At 39.5% G+C, this 26,238-nt stretch overlaps 1 protein-coding gene across 9 annotated transcripts in view; it reads right to left on the minus strand.

Annotated features, from left to right (window-relative positions):
- NEK10 (NIMA related kinase 10) overlaps positions 1–26,238 on the minus strand; it is a 266,215-nt gene that overhangs the window by 186,972 nt on the left and 53,005 nt on the right. For all 9 annotated transcript variants that reach the window (XM_073023648.1, XM_073023647.1, XM_038002934.2 and 6 more), the window contains 9 exons: positions 19,880–19,921; positions 17,686–17,764; positions 16,524–16,591; positions 14,487–14,566; positions 13,405–13,491; positions 10,313–10,537; positions 7,259–7,398; positions 2,761–2,822; positions 1,205–1,282 (listed from right to left, as the gene is read on the minus strand). In XM_073023648.1, coding sequence (XP_072879749.1) covers positions 1,205–1,282; positions 2,761–2,822; positions 7,259–7,398; positions 10,313–10,537; positions 13,405–13,491; positions 14,487–14,566; positions 16,524–16,591; positions 17,686–17,764; positions 19,880–19,921 — 861 coding nt within the window. The remainder of the gene's footprint in view (positions 1–1,204; positions 1,283–2,760; positions 2,823–7,258; positions 7,399–10,312; positions 10,538–13,404; positions 13,492–14,486; positions 14,567–16,523; positions 16,592–17,685; positions 17,765–19,879; positions 19,922–26,238) is intronic.

Genomic DNA, 26,238 nt, shown 5'->3' on the forward strand with positions numbered 1-26,238 from the left:
AAATGACATGAAAGAGCCAGGCGAGAGCAGTGGAGACTGTGAGAAAGGGAGAGCATGCGTACTCCTCAAAAGTCCTTCATCTGGAATTCTAAAAAACCCTCTACTGGCTTCACAAAATGTATCTGCAGGATGGGTTTGTCTTCATCTGTTTACCAGCACAGTGTCATACATCTGTGATGCACTGAAGAAATCGTCCCATGCCTGCACCTTCCCATTGGCAGCTCTCCAAAAACCCCTGCTCGCCAGCACAGAGACATCCCCAAAGAGTCTGCTGGCTTTGGCCATCATTTTGGATAACTCTTAAATCAGATTGGAGACAAAGGTTGTTTCTTTCTTCCTTTTCAAAATGACTTGGGGGAAAAAGAAAAGATGAGCTACAAGTATTGCAAAGACTAACTTTAAATCAGATTTTGACATTAGGGACACTGCCCCCCGCCCCCACTCTGCCAATACCCACTCCTCAAAAATGAACATACAACCCTGTGTAACTGTTCCCCTTTCTTACATGTGAGGCCTCATCTCCTGGAGCACTGCCTTCCCAAACCACATGCCCCAGTTCCACTGAGCAGCTCACCCTCCCCTCAGCTCCCCTAATACCCACTCCTCAAAAATGAGCTTAGAACCTGCATAACTGCTCCCCTTTCTTACATGTGAGGCCTCATCTCCTGGAGCACTACCTCCCGCAACCACACGCCCCAGCCCCACTGAGCAGCTCACCCTTCCCTCAGCACATTCTAAGCTCACAGCTTTCACACTTGGTGCGCGCTGTTCCCTCTGCATAGAATGCCCTTCCATCCTGCAGCAGATGCCACTGGTGCCCCACCCAATATCCCCTTATCCACTTGGCAAGTCCCTTCTCATCCGTCAAGATCCGTGATGGCAAATAATTTTCCCCTGTTGTTATATTCTGATACATAAGGAATGAATTTTTTTTAAAAAAAAATAGAACTTATTGATAAGCAAAGAAACACCTAAATAAATCACCTAATTCTCCCACACAGAGAAACCACTGTTGAGCCTTCTGCATTGTTGTAATATTATTTGATGCCATGCCATGCCAGTCTTCCTCGCCAGGTATTTTTCCCCCATAGTCAGTACGGGGACCAGTACTAACCTAAACATTCTAAAAATCATAGATCATTTTACCAAAGTTACCCCAGGTTTCAATAACTTGATATTGCAGGACAACAGACATGTTTATTACCTGTAATAGATTAGTTTTTGCTGCATTCTTTTGCTTATTTGGTAAAATTAATTTTGCTATTGTATATACACCATTTTCCTGAAAGAATAAAGGGGTCATACTATGAGTGACAACACTGTAGTGATACACAAGCATAAAGAGGCAAATCAACAATCTCAAAAATTAATAGCAAAGAAGAAACGTTAGTATAACTTTGGACCTTGAAGTAAACATTACAGGACAATATTTAAAATGTCAATATAACACTTTTAAACACCAAAGAGTGCAACTACATCTTAAAATTTCAACTGTCTGTGGAGAGTCAAGATTATTATAAAGTATGTAAACATAAAGTGATTCAAATACCTTAAAAACAAAGAATGAGAGATTAAAAAGGGACAGAGTAAAGGTGTCCCAGTATCTTAGAATTATATCTTTAATAATTATTTATATCCTTAATTACCACAACCATAAAGGGAGACATTATATTTCAGTTATTAATTTATGTCTTTATTATAATCTTGACATCTTTCTAGATTTTTTAATTGAAATATACACATGAAGGAATGAACAAATAATACCTTACAGTCACTTTTCTATTATCTAGTAAATATATAACGTACTAATCTTTACGGTATGCAGGCATTCATATTATAACTACAAAGAGCCTTATTTGCCTTATCGCATCTAATCTCTGTAACAACTCTGTGAAATTAGTCTATAATTTCCTTGTTTTATACATGAGAAAACCAATACTTACAGCAGATACATTATTTTTTTAGAAGCCAAGCCAAGAAATAATAATTCCAGGAATTAAACCCCAGTCTGGCCAACTCCAAATGCCCTGCTTTATCAACTACCCGCTGATCTGCTGAGTTTCTCTTATGTCCTAATTTAATCATTGATGGCTGATCCCTTACTAACATGTATGTATTTTGAAGTTGGATATCGTATTGACACAATCAAAAGGTTTTCTCTGTAAAATTCACTAAGTAGGAGGTAACTTTTGCAATAGAAGCCCATACAAGGGTTGTACATATACGTGTGTATTTATTTATATAGATATATTAATTTATATTTATGTGTATATATACATACACAAACATGTATATATAGCTGTACATACAGTAGATTAATTAGTGGATGATACTTTGCAAAGTCAGTTTCTTGGCAATAAATATTTTGTTTGCTGTGTCTCAATCATCATCTCTAACTTAATCATCTGATGCATAGTCTTAATCAAAATGACCGCTGTCCTTACCTTATGGTATTCTATATGCCCAGAATTAAAGCAATTCAGAGTATCCCTTTTAGAAAGATAAAATAAAAAGTACTGCACATAACATAATGAAGAAACATCAATTAACCACATGTCGGTCCTTTTTAAGTCAAGTGAGTTAAAGGAGGAAGGACAAAATATGAAGTGGAACTCTATTAGTGAAATGAGAAATGTTAAAATAGTTTTTACATCACATGATGGGATCCCAAAACCTATGCTCTGGGACACAGACTGCACCACAAGGTGAGTTGATTATGAATGGTTACGGAGACCTGACCTTGAGAAGGAGTGCTCTCACCTGAACCACCTGGTGGGCATTGGTGTCACTGAGCACCAGCTCAGTGAGGGCAGCACAGCAGGCTGGAATGAAAACAATCAAATGCATAGTGTGCATTATTACAATAAATACACTTTCACATGAATTCTCTTGCTCCACAGGGTATTTTTATTATTTTGCTATGCTTGTTAGCAAAGTAACTCCTCAAGAAACACTAATTTTCCTTCTGGCACAGCTCTGGAAGAAGAGAAGTTGACTTGTAATGGCTTCTAATTCTCCTCTCTATGTATTTCCTGTGCACATCTATTCCACAGCAGCCATTTATTGAGAACTTACTGTGTACCAGGAGGCAAGTACTGCATCTGTCCATTTCATTGCAATCCCCAGTGCCCAACACATGCCCTGGCACTCAGCAGGTGCTCAACAAATATATCTATAATGGTTGATAAATAAAAGAATGCTTTAAATATATTATCCAATTCAATCCTTATAATAAGAGTATGCACTATGATTACCAGTGTTAGTGGTGAGAAAACAGTTTCAAAGAATTACTAGACTAGGCCACAAAACCAGTAAGTGGAAATGATCAGGAGTGCAGCCCCAGTCTGCCAGACGTTAAATCCCCAGCCCTAAACAGCACCACTCTTGCCTCCTGACAGCCACTGTGGCAGCCTTTGGTGGCATTTTGCACTGAAATACTTGTGCTCTCAGAAGTATGCCAGACTCTATAGCACAGAACTCCTATAAAGGATAATTCCATTTTAGTGTCCTAAGATTTTACATATATTCCCATAGAATTCTCACAATAATCTTCTATCACTGATATCATGATTATCATCACCATTTTACATAAGCAAAACTGAAGCTTGGAGAAGTTAAGGAACTTGCCCAAGGCCATATAGCCATCAATGAAGGTTGAGTCAAAACTCAAACCCTACTCTTAATCCTTTATATTTTTAATTTTTATTTTCCATTTTTATTTAGGTATTCACATGGTTTGGCTGTGTCCCCACCCAAATCTCATCATGAATTGTAGTTCTCACAATTCCCACGTGTCATGGGAGGAACCTGGTGTGAAGTGATTGAATTATGGGGGTGGGTCTTTCCTGCACTGTTCTCGTGACAGTGAATGAGTCTCACAAGATTTGATGGTTTTAAAAATGGGAGTTTCCCTGCACAAGCCCTCTCTTTGCCTGCTGCCATCCACTTAAGATGAGATTTGCTCCTCCTTGTCTTCCGCCATGATTGTGAGGCCTCCCCAGCCATGTGGGAACTGTAAGTCCATTAAACCTCTTTCTTTTGGAAATTTCCCAGCATGAAAATAGACTAATACAGTAAATTGGTACCAGTAGAGTGGGGCTTTGCTGAAAAGATAACAGAAAATTTGAAAGCGACTTTGGAACTGGGTAACAGGCAGAGATTGGAACAATTTGGAGGGCTCACAAAATGACAGGAAAATGTGGGAAAGTTTGGAACTCCCTAGAGACTTGTTGAATGGCTTTGACCAAATGCTGATAATGATACGGACAACAAAATCCAGGCTGAGGTGGTCTCAGATGGAGATGAGCAAATTGTTGGTAACTGGAGCAATGGTGACTCTTGTTATGTTTTAGCAAAGAGACTGGTGGCATTTTGCCCCTGCCCTAGAGATCTGATGGAACTTTGAACTTGAGAGAAATAGTTTAGGGTATCTGGCAGAAGAAATTTCTAAGCAACAAAGCATTCAAGAGGTGACTTGAATGTGTTAAAGGCATTGAATTTTAGAAGAGGAATACAGCATAAAAGTTTGGAAAATGTGCAGTCTGACAATGCAATAGAAAAGAAAATCCCATTTTCTGAAGAGAAATTCAAGCCAGCTGCAGAAATTTGCATAAGTTATGAGCCAAATGGTAATCCCCAAAATAATGGGGAAAAGTTATTCAGGCATGTCAGAGACCTTTACGGCAGTCCCTCCCATCACAGGCCTGAAGGTTTAGGAGGAAAAATTGGTTTCATGGACTGGACCCAGGGTCCCTCTGCTGTGTACAGTCTAGGGACTTGGTGCCCTGCATCCCAGCCATTTCAGTCATGACTAAAAGGGGCCAGGGTACAGCTCAGGCTGTTGCTTCAGAGGGTGGAAGTCCCAAGCCTTGGCAGCTTCCATGTGGTGTTGAGCCTGCATGTACACAAAAGTCAAGAATTGAGGTTTGGGAACTTCTGCCTAGATTTCAGAGGATGTATGGAAGTGCCTGGATGCCCAGAAGTTTGCTGAAAGGGCGGAGTTCTCATGGAGAACATCTGCTACAGCAATTCAGAAGGGAAATGTGGGGTCAGAGTCCCCACACAGAGTCCCTGCTGGGGCACTGCCTAGTGGAGCTGTAAGAAGCAGGCCACTGTCCTCCAGACCCTGGAATGGTAGATTCACTGACAGTGTGCACTGTGTGCCTGGAAAAGCCAAACACACTCAACATCAACCCGTGAAAACAGCCAAGAGGGAAGCTGTACCTCGCATAGCCACAGGGTAGAGCTGCCCAAGATCATGGGAATCCATTTATAGCATCAGTGTGACCCAGATGCAAGACATGGAGTCAAAGGAGATCATTTTGGAGCTTTAAGATTTGACTGCCCTGCTGGATTTTGGACTTGCATGGGGACTGTAGCCCCTTTGTTTTGGCCGGTTTCTCCCATTTGGAACAGCTGTATTTATCCAATGCCTGTACCCCATTGTATCTAGGAAGTAACTGACTTGCTTTTGATTTTACAGGCTCACAGGCAAGGGACTTGCCTTGTCTCAGGTGTTGGACTGTGGACTTCTGAGTTAATGCTGAAATGAGTTAAGACTTTGGGGGACTATTGTGAAGGTATGACTGGTTTTGAAATGTAAGGACATACGATTTGGGAGGGGCCAAGAGCAAAATGATATAGTTTGACTGTGTCCCCACCCAAATCTCAATCTTGAATTGTAACTCCCACAACTCTCACATGTCATGGGAGGAACTCAGTGGGGGGTGACTGAATTATGGAGGCGGGTCTTTCCTGTGCTGTTCTCCTGATAGTGAATGAGTCTCGCTTGAGATCTGATGGTTTTTAAAAATTTTTTTTTGTAAAACCATGAAAGTGCACTTAGTTTCCCTGCACAAGCTCTCTCTTGCCTGCCATCATCCATGTAAGATGTGACTTGCTTCTCCTTGCCTTCCACCATGATTCTGAGGCCTCCCCAACCATGCAGAACTGTAAGTCCATTAAACGTCTTTCTTTTGTAAATTGCCCTATCTTGGGTATGTCTTTAGCAGCGTGAAAATGGACTAACACAGGTATAGAATAAGCTACATAATGTAAACACATCTTAAGTGTATGGCTCAATGAGATATTACATATCTGTGTGCCCTGTAACCATCCTCCACCCAGAGGAATGTGTAGGCTATATTTCCAGTTCTCAAAGGCTCCTTGTGCCCCTTCTCAGGCATTCACTCCCCTATAATTCCACATCTAAGTAGCTGCTCTTCTGAATTCTATCACTATCAATCTCACCCACTCTTTGAATGATTGCTAGAAACACTCAGAGCTCTGAGATTCCACTGGATTAGACTTCTGGGGAGCCTTCAAACAGTAAACCCCCAGCACAAGACCTTGTACTGAGACAGGGTCCTTTTAGAGTAAGCAGAAATGGCACTTTGAGGAGGAGATCCTATGTCCTTGTTTTCACACATCTGTGAAGAAATATCTTCTGTATTCTTCAGGAGAAAATAGTAGACAGCAAGGAAAGCCTGCCTTCTCCCACTCCCCCACTCCCTTGTTCCCTCTCCCGCAATGTCTGCTCTTTCCCCTCAGAGTGCCCCTGTCTCCTGCTGGCCCACACCACACCTCTCTGCTCCCTTTCTGTGCGCTGCTCTGGGGCACCCAACTTGGCCAATAGCACTCAGCACTCAGCACTACAGTGCACCAACTGCACTGTATCTCCACTTGTCCCAAAGGCCAGGTGCCCCCAGGCAGGACACAAACTGCATGACTGCTCAAGGTGGCCCTGCCAAAAAGCATTGATGCATTGCTGCTCCTGCTTGCATGTGAAAATCCTAGACAGGGCAGCATCTTTCAGTCTTCTCTTTGGAGCTCAAGAAGCATGGGGAAGGTATTCTCTTGCACCTGGTGAGACAAGTGTGTGCACTGTAGATTCCCCCTTATGTAAGGTGCCCTGGGATCTAGAAAATTCTAGAAAGCATGACTCCGGCCACAGATCAAGCTGCATCCCCTAATCCAGTTTCCCTCATAATAAAGCTAATGTTTTGTCTCCCTATCTCTGACTTCTGAGTTTATCTTTTTCTGGGTTCAGAACATAGAAGGCAAAGAAAACATTTGTTATATCATTCATCTACAAGTCCAACACTGGGACCAAGAAGTTTCCAGCAGCCACGTGGATTTCACCTCACATTTTTGTAAACTTCTAAATTGTGCCTACTTAACACTATTATACTAATCTATAATAGTGAATAATAATACAACATAATAAATTATAGCATATCAAATAATAAAACATAAATACCTGCTTGAAGAGAGAAAGTATTTTCTTGTATTTCCCTAGGGCTCAAGTCTTCTGATAAATGAAGCTGCTGAATTCGGCCTGCAGCATTTGCACTGGACAGGCTTCCGATGGAGGAGCGATCGGAAACAAAATTTCTGTCTCTGAAAAAGAAAAGTTAATGCACAGACCATTTATCAATTTCCCTTCACCGTCAGTCCTTTCTATGTCACATTTAAGAAATCTTTGCCTCCCTCAGGTCATGAAGGCATCATTATTGTTTCACTTTCCAATCCACCTGGAGTTGATTTTTGTGTATGGTGTGTGGTAAGAATCTTTTTTTTTTATGGTTACTGAACTGATTCCTCACTATTTCTTGAAAAGTGTCCTCTCCCCACTGCTCTACATGGCCACCTTTGTTTTTGAATTTTCTATTTTCCTGGAGTTGATTCATCTGAATACATCTTAGTCTTGATTATTCTCTGTTTTCTTTTTCCATGAACTTTCAATCTTCCTTTATTTTAAGGAAGTTCTCTTCTATCATACCTTGGAAAAGTTTGGCCCTTTTCATTTTACTCTGTACTTCCAGGATCTCAATTATCCACATGTTGAAAACCTGTCTTCTTCTATTGGGCATATCATTCATTTTCTAATTTCTTTTATTCATTGGTCTTTTTCTTCTGCATTATATGTAATTTTTTCCAAGCTTACCCTACATTTTACTATTTCTATTTTTTTTCTGGTGATCTAGCTAATTTGTCGGTTCTGTAGGTGTTATTCAGTCCTTGCTTTCTTTCCTGGCTCTGCAATCTTCTCCCCTTTTTGTGTCCAAAATTTGTTTCATCTTTAATCTCATTTCATAAATTCATGCTCTGCTTAATGTCCTTGATGAAATAAAGCATTCGCTTTTCTGTTTACTCTGTGCACTTTCTTCCATAATAGATTCTTCATCTGTCTTTTGCCTGCTTTGTTGTCTTTTGTTTTACATAGTTACCATTTTTTTCCATGTATTTTTTTTTTTATAGCAGCAACTCCACCTGGATTTCTCCGTGCCTAAATGTAACATGGATGGAGTTTCCTTGACTTCCCTCTCATGTCATCTGGGTCCACTAGTGTCCTCCCTGTAATGAGCATGGGGAAGGTAATGGAGCTGAGCCTAGGGACATCACAGGTGGCGATCTTATCTGTCAACATTATTATCTTAAAACTCAAATTGTAGGGATCTCTTCACCTGAACAAGAGAGCCCTTTGGGAGCTGCCTTTGAGTGTGGGATGGCAGGTGAACAGGCATGAGAAAGTTTCCCGGAAACTGCCCTGACAACAGTGGTGTTCATACTCAAGCCACAAGACAGCCTGGCAACCTCTACCCCTAGTGCCAGCTGCAGTCAGCCCCGGGGCAGGAACGAGCTCTTAAAGGAAACTGTTTATCCAGCTGGGGTAATAAATTCTCCCAGAGCACCAGCACATATTTAACATAGAATAAGAGTTAAAATATGTCATTATCCCAGGGAAAAGTTTGCTAACATTGCACCATCAAAATGGACTGGAAAATGATTCTTCAGATGTGAAAGACCTCTTTTTCACCAAGGATAGTTATGACTTGAGCAAAAGAGAAAAGCTAGATTCGATTCTATACGAGAAAAAGGCAGGTTTTGTCTTTGAAATTCTGCTTAACTATTATAGAATTTCATTTTATTCTTAAGAAAATAGCTGTTCTCCAAGAGGGCAACCCACACCTATTGCAATAGGTATGGTTGTCCAGTAATAAAGAATAACCACCGCCATGATCATCATTACCATCGTCATCCTACAAACCTAAATAAAAAACCTTTGGCAATTGTAATTATTTTGACCAAGGGGCTGGCTTATTATGTCACAGCACTAATGAATGACTTATAATTTATACTATAAAGTATTGATATCTTTATGTCACATTCATAAAGCAAGTAGATTGCCAACAGTCTATAAATTTTTTCCTTTGTTTAGGTAATGACAGATATTGTTAACAAAGCTACTGTTCATGTCTCTACAGTCTGTTCTTATGCTTCTGAATGTTGCCTCAGAGAAAATGAAGTTGGTAACACACAGTTCTGCAATATCCCTAGAAGCATAACAAGTACAAAGTCATAACAATATTGATTTAACAATATCTAGTTATATGAAAATTGGTAAGTCCCTCTGCTTGTATTAAAATGAGCTTTATTTATGTACTGCAGATCATAAACATGATCCAGTTCAAATATGCATACTCATTTTTTTTAACTTTGATTCAGCACCCATAGAACTGAATTATACTTTAAAACAACATTAGGTAATAGAATCTTCCCATGGATGGTACCACAAGATATTATTATTCAATACTTCAATATATTTAATTCAGAAAATACAGAAGTTAGATTGCAACATACTTCTAGAGAATTTCAATTGGAAACTAAACTATCCATTCTCTATGCTCCTGACTTCCAATGTCACTGGAATTCTACTGTTAAAAGAGAGATGATGCCCACCTCAGAGGACCATTGAGAGAAAAGTAGAGAACTGGACTAGAGTTAGTAACATGGCAACCACTTGATTAATGATATCATCTTTGAAAAATAAGGATTATACACCTGCTCCTTTCATATAGGCTTTATTTTCTGTTTATAGATAATAATATATGTGCACACACAAACATTTTAGGAAAATATTAGTAATCATTATACTTGGAATGACAAAATGCGTATACTAATTCAAGGAAAAGGTGACAAGACAAAGGTTTTCTTTAGGTTACTGGATTTCCATTCAGCCTTCACTATATTTGCAGACTGATGGCCTTCGACATTCCCAGCACTGTACTGGAGGTTGGTGATGCAAAGATAAATATATCCGGGTCCCCAAGGAGTTTAAAAGATGAATGCCCCTGACATTGATGTAGAACATGCTTGTGACAAGTATAGATGACTGCGGAAGGCATGAATTACCAAAGAAACCCCAAAGCAGAAGGGAACGAGGTGAGCACACACCAATCTGCCATCTCGTCACAGAGTCCCCAGACTTCAACAAATAGGGCAAAGTAGGCCAAACCCCACTCTGACTCACCCTCGTAAAATATGAAGAAGCTGTTTGATGCCTCCCCAAATGCGAATTTCCACGCTGGTCTCAGGGTCCTCACAAACCTGTACCAGAATCCAGACAACGCTCCAGAGCAGCTTCAGGTGGTCGGAGTAGAGCAGACTAAGGAGGACAGGTATCCCCTCGTAGAGCTTCACCTGCTCTTTCACCTGGGGCTCTGCACAAAGTAGGCGCAGCAGCTCTGCTGTTAGTCTGAAAGGGGTGGGGAGGGTGGGGGTGAGAATCACAGCATCATGAGTTGATGACTTTACATTAAGACTAAAGCTATCATCAGTGCATTAAATATAACCCTAACATTTTGTAAGTCATGGGTCAATGTGCATTTTCTGTTAGGAGCCCGATCAAAATCAAACACTTTTAGCTTTACTAACTGTACAATCTCTGTCACAAGAACTCATCTATGCTGATAGCATGAAAGCAGCCACAGACAACATATAAAAATAAATTAGCATCCCTATGTTACAATAAATCTTTATTTACAAAAATAAGCAGTGGAATAAACTTAGCCTGTAGGTCATAGTTTGCAGACCACTGTTCTAAATTATAGGCTTGTGGCATGATCATTGGTCTAGTTAAAAACCTACTGACCAGCACTGGCAGGGCGTGGTGGTGTGTGCCTGTAATCACAGCCACTTGGGAGGCTGAGGCAGGAGAATTGCTCTAACCCAGGAGGCAGAGGTTGCAGTGCGCCAAGGTCACTTGCGACTGCACTCCAGCCTGGGTGACAGAGCGAGACTCTATTTCAAAAACAAAAACTACTGACCAGCAAATAAGTATCAAGGACAAACAATGAGATCTGCATTGTGCTAAAGACAAAAAAAAAAAATTAAAAGCCTTATTCTAGTCTTCAGAAACTTACTATGTAATTGCAAAATAAGACATTCACAGAAAATGCCAAAAACACTACAATGCAGGGGAATTAAGGGCAAAACACTCAGTTACTATATACTCAGTGTAAAGTGCATTAAATTGATGGTAAAGACACAAGGTTCAGCTGTGCCATGAAAAATTATGATGATAAATGTTTTATAGAATCATCCTTAGTCCTCTAGTCTCATACTTAAACACTGTCATCCTGGATAGTGTCATCCATTCCCATGATTTCAAACACTCTTTCTACCTTGCCATCATGATCTCAGCCCAGGTATTGCTCCTAACCTCCAGAAGTTTTAGCCACATGGATGATCCACAAGTACTCACCACACTACCCCTAAACTCAAAGTCATTAGCCTCCTCCCCAGAATATATTCTTCACCTTATATCCCCGACCTTGACTCATGGCACCACAATATTTTCAGTTTTCCAAGCCACAAGACTGGGAGGCATCAAGACACATATTCCTCTTTTCACACTCCTCCACAGTCAGTCAAGAGCTCTTAGTGTTTTCTATTTCCTGGGTAACTTCTGGGATGCTCTTGAACATCAGGCAGCTAGCTAACCCCCCTGCTCCTCCCCTCCTTGTAATCCTTGGTCATGCTCAAGATATAAACCCTTCTTTCATCTACCTTTCCAATATTCTCATTCCCATACTGGTTTCTTATTCCTTTCCCCTGAACTGATTATCTATGGCTCCTCTCCCTCCCAAATTTTGTGCTCTGACATTAATAATAAATGTTCCTTGATAAATAGTATTCTTTACCTTCACAAACTTTCTACACCAAACATCCTCTCCTTGTTGTAAGTGGATCTCAATGTGTGGATATAAACAAACACCCCCCACCTCACTCCCACATACGCTGCTATCAAAGTGATCTTTCAAAAAACAAATCTGATCATGCTTAAAATTTTTCCATGAGTCCCCATAATGTTCATGATAAAATTCACATTGTTATTTATCAGAGCCCAGCATGACCTGGATAAAGGTGTCTTGTTGCCTTATCTATAAAATACGGGAAAAATAGGGTTAGTGTGCAGATCACATGAGTTAATATGCAAGGTGCTTAGAGCAGGTCTTGGCATAAATAGAACACTGATCAAAGTTAGCTACATTTTAAGTTTGTCATTAACTATCTGCTCTAGTTCTCTGGCACTTTCGTTCTTGTGCTCCTGCTGTGCCCAACCAGCACATTCCTCTAACACACCCAATTTCATGCCTCCATGTCCAAGCACATTCTGTTTTTACTTTGTCTCTCTCTCTCTGGCTAGATGTCTCCTCTTTCCTCCAGGAAACTTTGCATGACTCCACATTCTAATTGGGAAGTCTCTGCTCCATGGTCCCGGAGTCCCCTGTGCATCTGTCTACTGTACCAGTTATAGCACTGTCTGACCTCTCCTACGTTACATATTTATAACTTATTCATCTTTGGTTTTCAACACCTGGTACCAAGCTTGGAACCTGGTTTGTTCAGATAACCAAGTCTATAAGTATTATCTAGATTTAATGCTCTTTTACAAGAGTTTTGAAGAAGAATACAGAAGGATTTACTATGAGTTAAGTGTCAGGGCTCATTGCTTGAGATTTCTTTTTATCTCTTTTGCCTCTTTAGAAAATCACTCAAATAAATATCAAATGATGTAGATTGCAACTCTGTTTAAGCACAATCTAATAACTATCTGGATAGTTATTAGAACAATATGCAGTTCAAGTAAAAATGAATCTATTTTACTCTAGACTTTATTTTGAGTTATTAGAGCAGGTGATCACAAAACAAGTCAGTTGCTATCTTATTTTACTTGCCTTAATGAAAATGGACCTTAGCAATCTAATCATTTATTGTAATACACAATTTGAAATTACTAAAAATAGACCCACCTCAGAGTTTCTTTCCCTAAAAAGGCAGGATATAAATAAATGCAATAAACAAAACATTAAAGATGATATCACAAAAATTTATTTCATCAGCTTCTATGCCCAGATCTAGAAGTAATGCAGGACTAAAGATAAATGGATATACTTCTTTGCTCTATTCTCTTTATATAAACTTAAACAGAAAATAAATGCTAAGCTGACTCATTATATTCAGTTACAATGTAAATAACACGATGTAATAAAAATAATAACAAGTGTTTCTGTCAAATAAAGGCACTGCATTGTCTTTTTCTCCTGTTAGCAATCCTACCTTTTAGAAAGCAAGTCGTATTCATGTAAAATCATCAACAGATTCTCTACAATGTTGAGTTCACTTATCTTCTCCCTACATTCTGGACTGTAAATTGAAAAATATTAGCAATTACTAAAAGCATATTTTGCTACCTCCATGTATTAGTCCTTTTTCATACTGGTATAAAGAACTGCCCGAGACTGGGTGATTTATAAAGGAAAGAAGTTTAATTGACTCACAGTTCAGCATGGCTGGGGAGGCCTCAGGGAACATAAACAGTCATGGTGGAAGATAAAGAGTAAGCAAGGCACCTTCTTCACAAGGCAGCAGGAAAGATAAGTGCCGAGCGAAGGGGGAAGAGCCCCTTGTAAAACCATCAGATCTCATGAGAACTCACTCACTATCACAAGAACAGCATGGAGGAAATGGCCCCATGATTCAATTACCTCTACCTGGTCTCTCCCTTGACATGAAGGAATTATGGGGATTATAGGGACTACAATACAAGATGAGATTTGGGTGGGGACACAAAGGCTAACCATATAAATTCGCTATATTTCTATTATATTTATATTCGCTCCAATATTATCTGGGGAGAAGAGATCAAAAAACAAAAGGAATCATATATTATTCACAGAAAAGCAACGGTCCACTTATTGTCATAAAAACATTTAAAATAATCATGACATTTATAAGGAGAAAGATCTTCTTGAAAATTTTTCAAAGTCCACAAATGTTTGAAAATGTTCTGTATGTTAAAAGTCTCAGGTAAGAATGAATGAAGAAGGTCAAAAAGATTCAGCTGCCAAAGAAAGATTATGGTGATTTTGAAATTAGAAGTAACTGAGGGTTAGATGAAAAGACTAAGTAAACATTTCCAGTCAGGAAATAAAAAGAAAATTTTAAACTATGATTTGCCTTTCCAGTTTCAATTTTTAAATAATGCTTTCTATCCAGGATTCTCTTCAACATGTTATTTCACACTTAAGTATCAAGAAATTTTATTAAGTAGTTGACAAAGTAACTGATTATTTTGCATCCTTCCCACCTAAATTGCTATAGTAGCAGAACTGGAAAGTATAGCAGAATACACTACTTACCTTTCTGCTAAACTAGCCAGAGCCAGAAGGGAACCCAATAGAACATTAGTATCTCGGGCACCAAGTAAATTTACTAATGTCTGAAAAATGAAGTAAAATAAAGTTCAATTATATAAGTACTACAAGCTTCTTTTTTCAACATTAACATTAATTTATTTTCCATTACCAGCCACTTGAATGGCAAAATGTTTCCCTCTCAAGATTATACAGGCTTAACCTTTTTGTTTTGTTTTGTTTTCTTTTGTTTGCTTAGTAGTTTATAATGTATGTGCATATACAATTAAGCACAAACTGTATATATAATGTTAAAGCTGCTCTCTCTTATGTTTTTTTCTTAATGTCATCTACCGAAATTTTTTCATGGCATTAAATATACCTTTATAAACACTTTTTGTCAATATAATCAAGTTGTTTATTTTATTATGGCTTTAACCATTGAATAGTGAAAAAATATTATGGCCTCTCAAGCCTTATGCAGTTTTTTTTTTTTTTTTTGTAGTCAATATAAAAGTTTATTCTTAAAAAGAGTTTTATTAAACATTCAAAATATCCAGTTCTTTACAGATGCAGGAGTCCATCTCTCCTAACTTTGGAACTCTTGAGAGTAACCTCTTGTAGCCATTCCTTGCCCAGGACAGGAAGCAAAAGGCATCAAGCTACATGACCAGCCTGGTTCTCATACTTCCCTCTATTTCCATGTGCCCAAGTATTCTCTGCCCCTTCTGACCCCACCCTGGGGAGAACCGGGACAATTAATGACATAAATTACAACAGTGGTAGTGATCAGCCATTGAGAACTCACTTTGAGCTAGGCACTGTGCTAGTCACTTTCCAAATTATGAAACTATTTTTCAACAAAATATTGAAATTTTCATTCTTTTGCCAAACTGAAGAAGATATGAATACTATCGAGCATTCCATTTGTCTCTCAGATTTCTAATCGATGTTGAAGGTGCACCATTGATGCTCCCAAGCATCATCCTAAATAATATGACTTAGCTGGAAGTCTGTATTTTGTCAGTGGCTTTCCCTGAATTCTTGTGAAGGCAAGTTTTCTTACTTGGAAAATTCTCTACATTTTCAGAATGCAGAGTGCCCCTGAAAAGTGCCTCCCAAAATGTCCCAGGTCAGAGCTGCAACCTGTGCAACGGCTGCAAAGATAATCTTTATGTTTCCAGTATATGGATTTTTTGCCTTTATGATTTCATTTTATCTTAATAAAGTTACCATTATCTTTGTTCATCTGATCCCTTCCTCTTTTTCTTCTCTCTTTTATCTCTGTCTTCTAATGTTTCCCAAATTTCAATCCATTACATATTACTTTCACAATTTTTGCCATATTCAATTAACACCTTTAATGTTAGCTCAAAACAATTTTCCAATTGTAAGCAATAATATCTGTGAAATAGATGGCTATGGAAACAAAAAACGCTGACCTGTGTATCACCTAGAATCATCCTCTAGACCATGAGCGGCATGTGTTAACACATTTTAGGCAATCTTACTCCCATATACACTAGAAAGTGGCTTCCTGGGATATGAAACTCAACAGGTTACTGAAACTTGGCTCCACATGGTTACAATCTAAACAGTTTTGCTATAAATACAGTCTGTTTTGACCTACAGTGGCAATCACATGTGGTTCAAACTACTATAGCCCCACATGCCATATGGAATTTATATGTATACATATGCACAATTTTATTTTTGTTGACTTATTTATAAACACACACCTAGGGTGAGTTTATACATAGCCAGGGATTTTCAAGTAATATTTAAGCAATAAACCTAGTTGGTATTACATGGCATAGAAAAAAAGGAAAGGAGTTCCAGAAAACATGTATTTATTATATCTCTATTAACTCGAAACGCTGGCAAAGAATATAAAAGGGTTGACAAAGATTCACAATTTTAGGCCAGGCTGCCAGGTTTCTGGATTCTAATTACACATAACTTAACTGCAAAGGCTCTGAACTTCCCAAATGTGAATGATTGCCATAGGGAGCTGAACCATTAACTCTTTTGGGGGCCACTCACCTTGTGGGCTCCACTTGTGGTGACCCATTCTCTTTGATCTTTGACTGCAGCAAGTTTTTGAAAGATATCTATAAAGGAAAGAAAGAGCGCAAAGAGGCATGCGGAGATTAACGGGGGAGTACTACCGGGAGCACAGATCTGCAGTACATATCGGTAGGCAGAGAAAGGGCAAAGGGAATACAGACAGCACGAAAGGAACAACAGACGCAGGAGCAGCATGGCTACTTTTTTACCCCAAGAATTACTCCTCAAGCTCCACTGTTATTTATTTTGTAATGTTGTTATAATAGTGAAATATAAAAATACCAAAAAAGGCAAACCTCTCTTTCCACTTAAATTTGAACAAGTTTCTTAACACTACCAGTTCAAAGTGAGGCCTGTTCTTCAAAGGTCCTCTCTGCAAAGATTTCAACTTATAAAGAAGAGAGGGAAGGCCAGCAAATGAGAGGAACCTGCTAGTTTCCTCAGCTGAGGAAAACAGTCATCCTCAAAGAGAATTCCTGGTGCTCAGGGCTTGCCATAAACTCTTCTCTCCCCAGATCTGAGAACCACTGTGCTGCCCCACAGGAAGATACGGACAGCCAGTCGATTCACACAAAGAAAACGGACTGGCCTCCCACACGGCAGGACATCTGTGGCTCATCAAAGCTGGAGTGCAGGACAGCAGGGCGGGGAAGAGCCTCCAACGGGAGAAGATTGAGTGACTAAGGACTACCTCACACTCACAGCCCAACGTTTTCACATTCACAGCATCAGATAAGGTTTGTTGTTTTTTTTTTTTCATGCTCTGGATGCTTCAGATTCTATGAGGTAGGTATCATGATTAACCCAATTTTATAGAAAAAAAAAAAAAACTGGATAGTCTCTGACATTTTAACAGAAATAAAAAGAGGCAAAAATGTGTTTTACCAAAATTTGCTTTTATGGAAGCCTCTCCTGCATTAAATAAATTGTGCTTTTCAAGGTAAGGGTTGTAATCTAAACATCTTCCTTCTGGCTGTATGTTACCACTAAATATAACAATTGGCCAGGATGCTCAGCACCTGAGCTGTGTGTGGAAACATTAATAAATATTTAAAGTATCCTTGTTTCCTACTGCAAACACCATACTGCTTTTCTAGCAAGTCCACAAAACTGGCTGTGTCCCCACAACAACACTTACATGTCATGTTGACCAGCTTGTCCACAGTGTGCTGCTCTTCTCCATAGCTGAGGTACTCACTGGCTACAATCTCCATGTACTGCATGAAGGACCAAACCAACAAGCCAGTGAGGAGGACACCAAAAGCACGCCAAGGAAGCAAGGAACAAGATGCTGCAGTTCTTAAAATAAACTGTAGGTGGCACAACAGATTCATCAAATAATACTCATGCTCCTTCTGGGACTGTTACCACTCAAGCGCAAAAGGTGGCTGGGTTTCTAGATTCTTTGACTTCTCTTGCATGCTATGAAGTTGAGGGAAAGACCATCTCAAGACTCTATAAACTCTCCAAAGTCTCAAAATGACTCTTCACTAGGTAAGTTTGTGGTGTAATTTAGTATCCAAATACGAGATACATATAAGATACATAATATATAGTATATAGAATGTTTATTCTTCAATGTATCTTTTTAGGAGAATTTTTTATAATACATTGTATATATTTTATTGACATTATATTTTATAATCTCTGAATATATGTCTAACCAGCATACATGCAGTTAGCAATAATCAGAATAAAATGAGTACTGAGTAGTCTGATAATTCTCACTGTGGATAATTGATTATAATAAGAAACAGGCTCAGGGAAACAGGTAATTTCTAATATTATAAAAGAAGTTAAAATGGATAAGAAGATGCTTTGTAATATAATCTTATGAAATATTATGTTATTAAATGAGGTAAACCTCTAGTCAATTTAAAAAGGTTCTTGAAAAAAAAAAGAATCAATTTTCTAAGAATATAATAAAATAAAGTAGATTTAATGTTAAATTGCCACAAACGTAATCTTCCATTAATTATTCAGAATGAGTTTGCAGGGCCACATGTTTATTATGAAAATCATTCTCTCTGTAAACATTATACAGGTTTTAGGAGACTAGCCTGTTCCAACTCAAAAACATGATCAGAAATTTTGTTTTATTCCAACCTGGCCAACATGGTGTAACCCTGTCTCTACTAAAAATACAAAAAAAAAAAAAAAAAAAAAATGATTCGGGCATGGTGGAGCATGCCTGTAATCTCAGCTACTTGGGAGGCTGAGGCACGAGAATCACTTGAACACAGGAGGCAGAGGTTGCAGTGAGCCGACATCGCACCACTGCACTCCAGCCTGGGTGACAGAGTGAGACTCTGTCTCAAAAAAAAAAAGAAAGAAAGAAATTTTGTTTTATTGTATTAATAAATGCAAGCCTCTGAGTTGCTCAGTATATATATTCACTTGCTTACCCTCCCCCAGTAGGTAGCAAAGCAGAAAAATAAATAAGGTCAAGATCCTTCCTTTCTTTGTCATCGATTTATTAGTATTTTATTGAGCACAGTAATCGTTTTCTTGTGTGAAAAAGTTTTGAACATCTTCATAATCAGGTTATTATCTTGCCAGGCCCAGTGGCACACACCTGTAATCCCAGCTACTCAGGAGGCTGAAGCAGGAGGATTGCTTGGGCCCAGCATTTTGAGATCAGCCTAGGCAACACAGTAAGACACCGTCTCAAATATATATACATATATATACATACTTCTTTTCCTCCCACCATATGGTATATACAATGCTAAAGGCTTGAGCCTTCCAGCCATCGCCCCTTTTGTTGTTGTTGTTAGATGGAGTTTCATTCTTTTGCCCAGGCTGGAGTGCAATGGTGCAACCTCAGCTCACTGCAACCTCCGCCCCCCTAGGTTCAAGCATTTCTCCTGCCTCAGCCTCCTGAGTAGCTGGGATTATAGGCACCCGCCACCGTGCCTGGCTAACTTTTATATTTTTAGTAGAGATGGGGTTTCACCATGTTGGCCAGGCTGGTCTCAAACTCCTGATCTCAGGTGATCCACCCATCTCAGCCTCCCAGAATGCTAGGATTACAGGTGTGAGCCACCGCACCCGGCTGCCTATTTCTTATTATTACTAGCTAAAGACATGTGACCCTTTATAGCACCTTCTCATTTCAACAGGCTGAGCAAAGTGAGCCCAGTCAGCCAGAACAAAATGTCGTGGGTTCCTCCCTGCTCTGTGAGTATCATGCCTCACACTCACACTTAACCCCACCTGTCCCTCTCTGGGGCGGACAGCACAACACAGGAAAGCCACACACCCTTTTAACTCTTGCTCAGAGCAGGCACAAACTGAGAAGGCGAGACCAGCCACCACAACAGGAATCTTACCTGAGCTAGGTTTTCAATCCCACCCAAGCCATGGAGGATTTCCTAATAAAATAAAAGCAACAAAACACATGTAAATGATGAGGGTAGAGGGGGAAGTATATTTTACTTGCAATTTATTTACTAAGTTGCCATATTTAAAATTATTTTGTGAAGGTCTACATTCTAATATAAATATGGAAAACGTATGGTATGTCATTCATACTACCTTTAAAATAAACTACTAATAAATATGAAAGTTGGGTTGAGATTAAGAGAATGAATCGGTGCTCAGAACCGCAGCCTGTCCCCTCATTCTTCTTACCTCCTCCTGTGTCATCCTAAAATGTTCGAGTTCAGAAGAGCCATTAGACACCATTTCATTCAATATTCTCATGTTACTGATGAGGTAAACCAAGACACAGAAAGAAAACCATTTTGCATAACTGGCGAACCTGGATGAGAACAGCATCACCAAACTCCAAGAACCCTCCGCTAGGTCTCCGCCTAGTGTGGTCCATGAACCAGCAGCACCCGCAGCACCTGGGAGCTGAACAGAAATGCAGAATCCTGCACCCACCCCAGACCTGCTCGCACTCAGTTTCAACGAGATCTCCAGCTCATACGCACGTACAGTACAGTTTGAGAAGCATTGCTCTAGGAGAGAAAGAGCTTCTCAAAATTATTAGATGAATGATCTTATTAGACCCATGCTCTAAAGAAATGTAGAGATAATGTTTGACAACGTCTCCTGATACAGGACTTTAAATTGTGAAATGGACCAGCCTGGAGATCTACTAATAGTAAGTGCTCTCAGGTTAGCCACATTGTCATTTATCTATAGACAAATATTCTCAGGTGGCTTTAACCTGCTTCATTACATCTGTATTGACATCTCTCTTCTTACACAACATGCACACAAGGAAGTTATTTGAAACGTAAACAAGAGCCATAATTTCAGTTCTGGGAAGTGCACAGGGACGAGTACACGAGCGTGGGGGAGAACAGTCTACTTCTGCCATGAAGCCAGCGGGTGGGCAGACTGCGAAAAGCCACAGGCGCCTTTTTCTCTCAAGGCCTCCTGGGTCAAGGTTTTCATAGTCTGTGTAAAGTGAACTTGGAAATACTAAACATGCTTACATCTAAATTAAATTTTAAAAGAACATTTAGAACTTAAATAAAAATAGTTCTGTGGGCCGGGCGCAGTGGCTCACGCCTGTAATCCCAGCACTTTGGGAGGCCGAGGCGGGTGAATCATGAGATCAGGAGATCGAGACCATCCTGGCTAACCCGGTGAAACCCCGTCTCTACCAAAAACACAAAAAATTAGCCGGGCGTGGTGGCAGGCGCCTGTAGTCCCAGCTACTCGGCAGGAGAATGGAGTGAACCCGGGAGGCAGAGATTGCAGTGAGTTGAGATCGCACCACTGCACTCCAGCCTGGACGACAGATATAGGCTCCGTCTCAAAAAAAACAAAAAAAAACAAAAAAAATTCTGTGACTACCTATTAATTTGAAGCCTCATCAATGCTATTCACTCTAGAAGAGCTATAATTAAAGAGCACGAGAATATTGTTCATATGATCTCTATTTGTGGTAGGAGGTTTCATACACATAAAAATTAAAATAACATTTAAAACCAGTTATATTTATTCAACAAACATTTTTTTTTTCATTCCACCGACGTAAAATCCCTGAGTTAGGCTCTGAAGGAGCCACAAATATGTAGATGGCAGGGGTGCCCTTTGCTGAGCTGTAAGCAAGCATAAGGTGGGTATACAAACAACTGGAACTTAAGACAGAATGAGGTAAGTGTTAAAAGTAAATTATACACGCAGTTATAAGGGGTCAGAATAGAGACACCTCCTTCCTGCTGAAAGGACTAAGAGACACCTCATGTGGCTAGTGGTCTCCAAATGGGGACTGGAAGGATGGATGGATTTGGTGAGTAAAGATCGGGAACAGGTGAAAATAAAGGAGATTCCAGCAAAGAGAACAGGAGGCTCAAAGGTGAATAGAAATTGTGCAGACAAAACATCAAGACATGCTGTAACTCTGAGAGAAGCAGTTCCATAACTCCATGGAGGGCATTATTGGGAAAAAATGTTAGAAAATTAGGGTGGATTCCCACTGTGGGAGGATGTAGATGTGTGCCTGAATTTGAACGTTTTCAGGTAGACCATGATACCCAGTGAAAATATGTGAGCAAGGGACTGGCCAGAATTAGCTGTAGGGACTTCCTTCCTTCTAGTCATAAAATGAACTAGAGATGGGGAGGCTATAAACTGGGAGCTCAGTTGGGGTCAGTGACAACAGGAATAAGAATGGAGAGAAAGGTGTAGTATTTGAAGCGATGTGATCAATCGAACATGAAGAAAGATTGGAAGAAAAGAAGCAAAGTTGAAGACATCAGTCTACTTGAGTGGGAGTGGCTGGGAACAATGTCATAATTAACTAACATAGGGAAAGAGAAAGGAATAGACTGGGATAGAGGAGAGCACTCTATTTTGGACGTGCTGCAGGGCTGATAGGAGGCCCAGGTGAAAAAAAATACAACAGGCCACAGAAAGTGAAGTGAGGGCAAAAGATCAAAATCTGGGAGTTGTTCACATGAAGGAGATTCATTTGAAGCTTGGGTGTGGGAAGACACCAAGGAAGAATATGATGTTTAAATGGTCATGGTAATGTTATTTTTAAATGTTTGCCATGATAAGAAATTTATTCAATAATTTTGATGATATGGGACTAAGTCAATGTTTCCCAAACCATGTGCTGGAAACAGTCATTTTACTTTGTGCAGTGGATGGAATTAGGCATTCTACCAAAAAAAAAAAAAAAAAAAAAAAAAAAAGGAGAAAAAGAGAAAAAAGCAAGAAAAAGAGAGTTTTATAGTTCAATCAGTTTGGGAAATAATTAGGCAAAACAGATTTAACAAAATTCTCTATCTCAGGACTCTTTGGAGCTGCTGTGCACTATAAGTCTCTAAAAGAAGAACTAGTGTGCAGCTTTTTCTAAACATCCCTAACCAAAGCACGCTTCATTTCCCAGGACACGTATTACTCCTGTGGAATAAAGTTTGAGAAGTGCTGCTGTAAAGTAGAGGGATGAGAAAGACGCTTACTCCCTCTTAGAGAATTTTGTCGTTATGTTATGTACTCAAGAATTTAACCTTCATTTATGAAGTGAACACTTTCCCTCCATGCTCCTATGGAAAGTGGAGCAAGGCCAGGAGATTGCTCACGGACCCTGGTCTTCCTTGCATTTCCTTTCCTTATACCAACAGGACTGTACTAACTCAAGAGTGTAAACTAAAGAAAACCATGACTACAAGGTATGTATACACATGGGCTTAACAGTTCTAGTTACTGACTTGAAAAGCAAATATGACTGCAAGCTTAGATTACAGCAACGCGCCCTGTGTGCCTGTTTAGCCCTCAGCATCTCTCCCCTGTCACAGGCCAGAGGGTCATAAAACTGGCTTGTATATTTCTCAGTCTACTGACCTGGAGAAAGTCCCCTGGTTAATCTGAACTTCAGTTCAATCTGTAAACTGTGAACAATGTCCTTGCTAAGCTTACCTCCTGAGTTGTTCCTTTTTAAAAAACAAAAATAGAGCCAATAATATAATACTGGTAGAAAGGATGTTTTTAAAAATGGAGCACATTATGCCAATATATTTTTATTACAGCCCAAACTGTCATTTCCGTTTAGGTGCTCTCATCCTCGGCCTATGTGGCAACTAAATCAATGAATGCTGAACACACTGCATAACCTTAAATACTGAATTACTGACATGACCATTTACTCCTCTGTTCAAAAATCATTAGTGGCTCCATAAAGTTTATTCTTTGGTTATGATTTTAATGCCCCTCTGTGGACTGGCCTTTACTTATCTTTCTAGGTTTGGAACCGTAAACACTCTTCTAAAAGGCTTGGTATACTCGATTTGTAGGAGGATGAGAAAAAAGGAAATACAAGAGATACTTCTAAAGTTTTCTATGCTGAGTCTGACAAAATATGGTGCCATTAAAAGAACGAGGAATTGATTCCAAAAGTTCAAGGATGAGGGGAAGAACTGAAGAGCTCCATTATGAAGTTATTGAGTATAGTATGCGACAATCGTCGTTCTCAACGTTTTGGTCTCAAACCCCTTTACGCTCTTAAAAATTACTGAGAACCTCAAAGAGCTTTGGTTTATATGGGTTAGAATGTATCTGTTTATATTTATTGCATTAGAAATTAAAAGTGAGAAATTTTTAAAACACAAGAATACACAAGTACACATGTTCCATCAGCTCCCAGGGCCATGATGTCACGAGATGTTGTGTAGCTTAGGGAAAATTCCACTGCACAGATGTAAGACAGAGAGTGAAAAGACAAATAACATCATTTGGAATAATTTAGCATCATGTTGAAGATAGCTTCGATCTTGTGGAACCCCTGAAAGGGTTTCAGAGACCTGTAAACAGTACACGGGCCACATTTTGAGAACCACTGTGCTACTGTGTCATCGAGGTGGTTGTCTAACATGTGTCTCTGTGTCTCTGGAAACTTGGGACTTAAAGGGGAAAGTTTGAGGCTGAAGATATGAACTTGTGAACAAACAACAACAACAAAAAGATAGTTGAAGCCAAGAGCTTGGAAGATATGGGAGAAGACAATAAAGAAAAAAAACTTTGGGGAAGGTTATTTAGGAAGACAAGGTGAAGAAGAGGAACGTGTAAATAATACTCAAAAAATGCTGAATAAAAGCTAGAGGTTCTCAGGATCAGTACAGGCAAATAGAAAACATGGTAAAGTGTACCTGCTGCTATAAACAGGTTGGAGAATGTAAGGGCTGAGAGAAGACTACTCAATCCAACTACTTTTTATTATTGTTTCTAACATAATTGCAGTTCGGGATCTTTTAAGGTTTTCTCTTTATCTTTGATAAGCGATGTACTACAGCTTCACTATAATGAATCCAGGTGAACGCTTATCTTTATCCTGCTTGGGACTCCAGCTGCAACTGAAATCTCAGTACGTGTCTTCCTTTAATTCTGAAAAACTCTAAACAATTATATCTTCAAAATGGCTTCTCTGTCATTCCTTCCAGTCTTTCCTGGTTGGAACATTCACTAAACATATAATGGAAACTCTGTACTGGCAGGAAAGATCCAATCTACAAGCTACCAGTTTGCAACCTCTAAGTCAAGGAATGAGGACTGCAGCATGGCCCAGTGTGGTCTATTCAAATGGCTTCCAGAGAGAACCTTGTACATAGAATTCAATGTGCAAGTTATGCAATACATCAGTCCTGGTGGAAAGGAACTGGATTCAGGATACATAGCCTGACCTTTCAAGAAATAGAGTATGAAAGTAGGAGAAGGACTTGAAGGAATAGCTGGGTCAAGAGAAGGACATTTTTATGGTAAGGAAAAATAGAGCGAGAACAGGCAGAAGAGTAAGCCTTGGCCAGGAGAAGGAATATTACTTCTGAAATATGAGGGAAGTAGAGTTGCAGGATAACCCAAATATTTCAAACAACAAAGAGAAAATGAGATAGTTCCCACTGGGATGGCCTTGGGCTTCCCTGTAAAACAGAGGATGATATAATTTGATGAGAATCATGGGGTAGGAGAGGGTTTGGGTGAGAAAAGTGAAGATGGTTTGGAAGAGCTGCTATGGACCCTGCAGTACTGACCAAACAAGAGAGGAAAGGAACAGATACCCAAGAAAAAGGCATGCCGACAGTCACTGGCGTAAGTCACAAGTCATAGTAAACCCCAGCATAGCTTTGTGACTTCAGCCAACAATTCTTGGCACCTCAAGATGTTGAACAACTGCCTGAGCACGTGGTCTTCTGCATGGAAAGAGTGCCAGGGAGGACAGACTCGGAGATAATTCCCTTCTATGGAAAAGCTGGCCAGCAGGACAATATTCGTTTAATATGTGTCTTGGTCACAAAATCTCATAAACAAAGTCGTCTCTGAATTTTTTCCTTCAGAGGGCAGTACAATCAACCCTGTTCAATCTACCCAGAACGAGACTAAGAAAGGCAGAACTTTAGATGGAAGATTAGCAGAGTAAGATACTCTTATCAACAGTTTTTCTGAACAAACAGAACATCTCTAGGACAAATATTTGCTAGTTCAACTCAGATTAACCAAACCTTCCTCCTGGAAAACTTTATTAATATTATACATAGAATGTTTTCATCTAAACTGAGACACATTGGGGAATAAAAGAGGGTGCTATGAATAATTAAGTGGGAACAGTGAGCACATAAGACTGATCCAGGCAAAAGGAAACGTATGACCCATGCTCATTTATACATGACCCAAACAGAATTGCAAAAAGCAGCTCAGAAATGCGTGGAACACACAGCTCTGTATGGTTGGTCAC

Source organism: Chlorocebus sabaeus, chromosome 15 (genome assembly GCF_047675955.1).
Source record: "Chlorocebus sabaeus isolate Y175 chromosome 15, mChlSab1.0.hap1, whole genome shotgun sequence".
Classification (NCBI taxonomy): domain Eukaryota; kingdom Metazoa; phylum Chordata; class Mammalia; order Primates; family Cercopithecidae; genus Chlorocebus; species Chlorocebus sabaeus.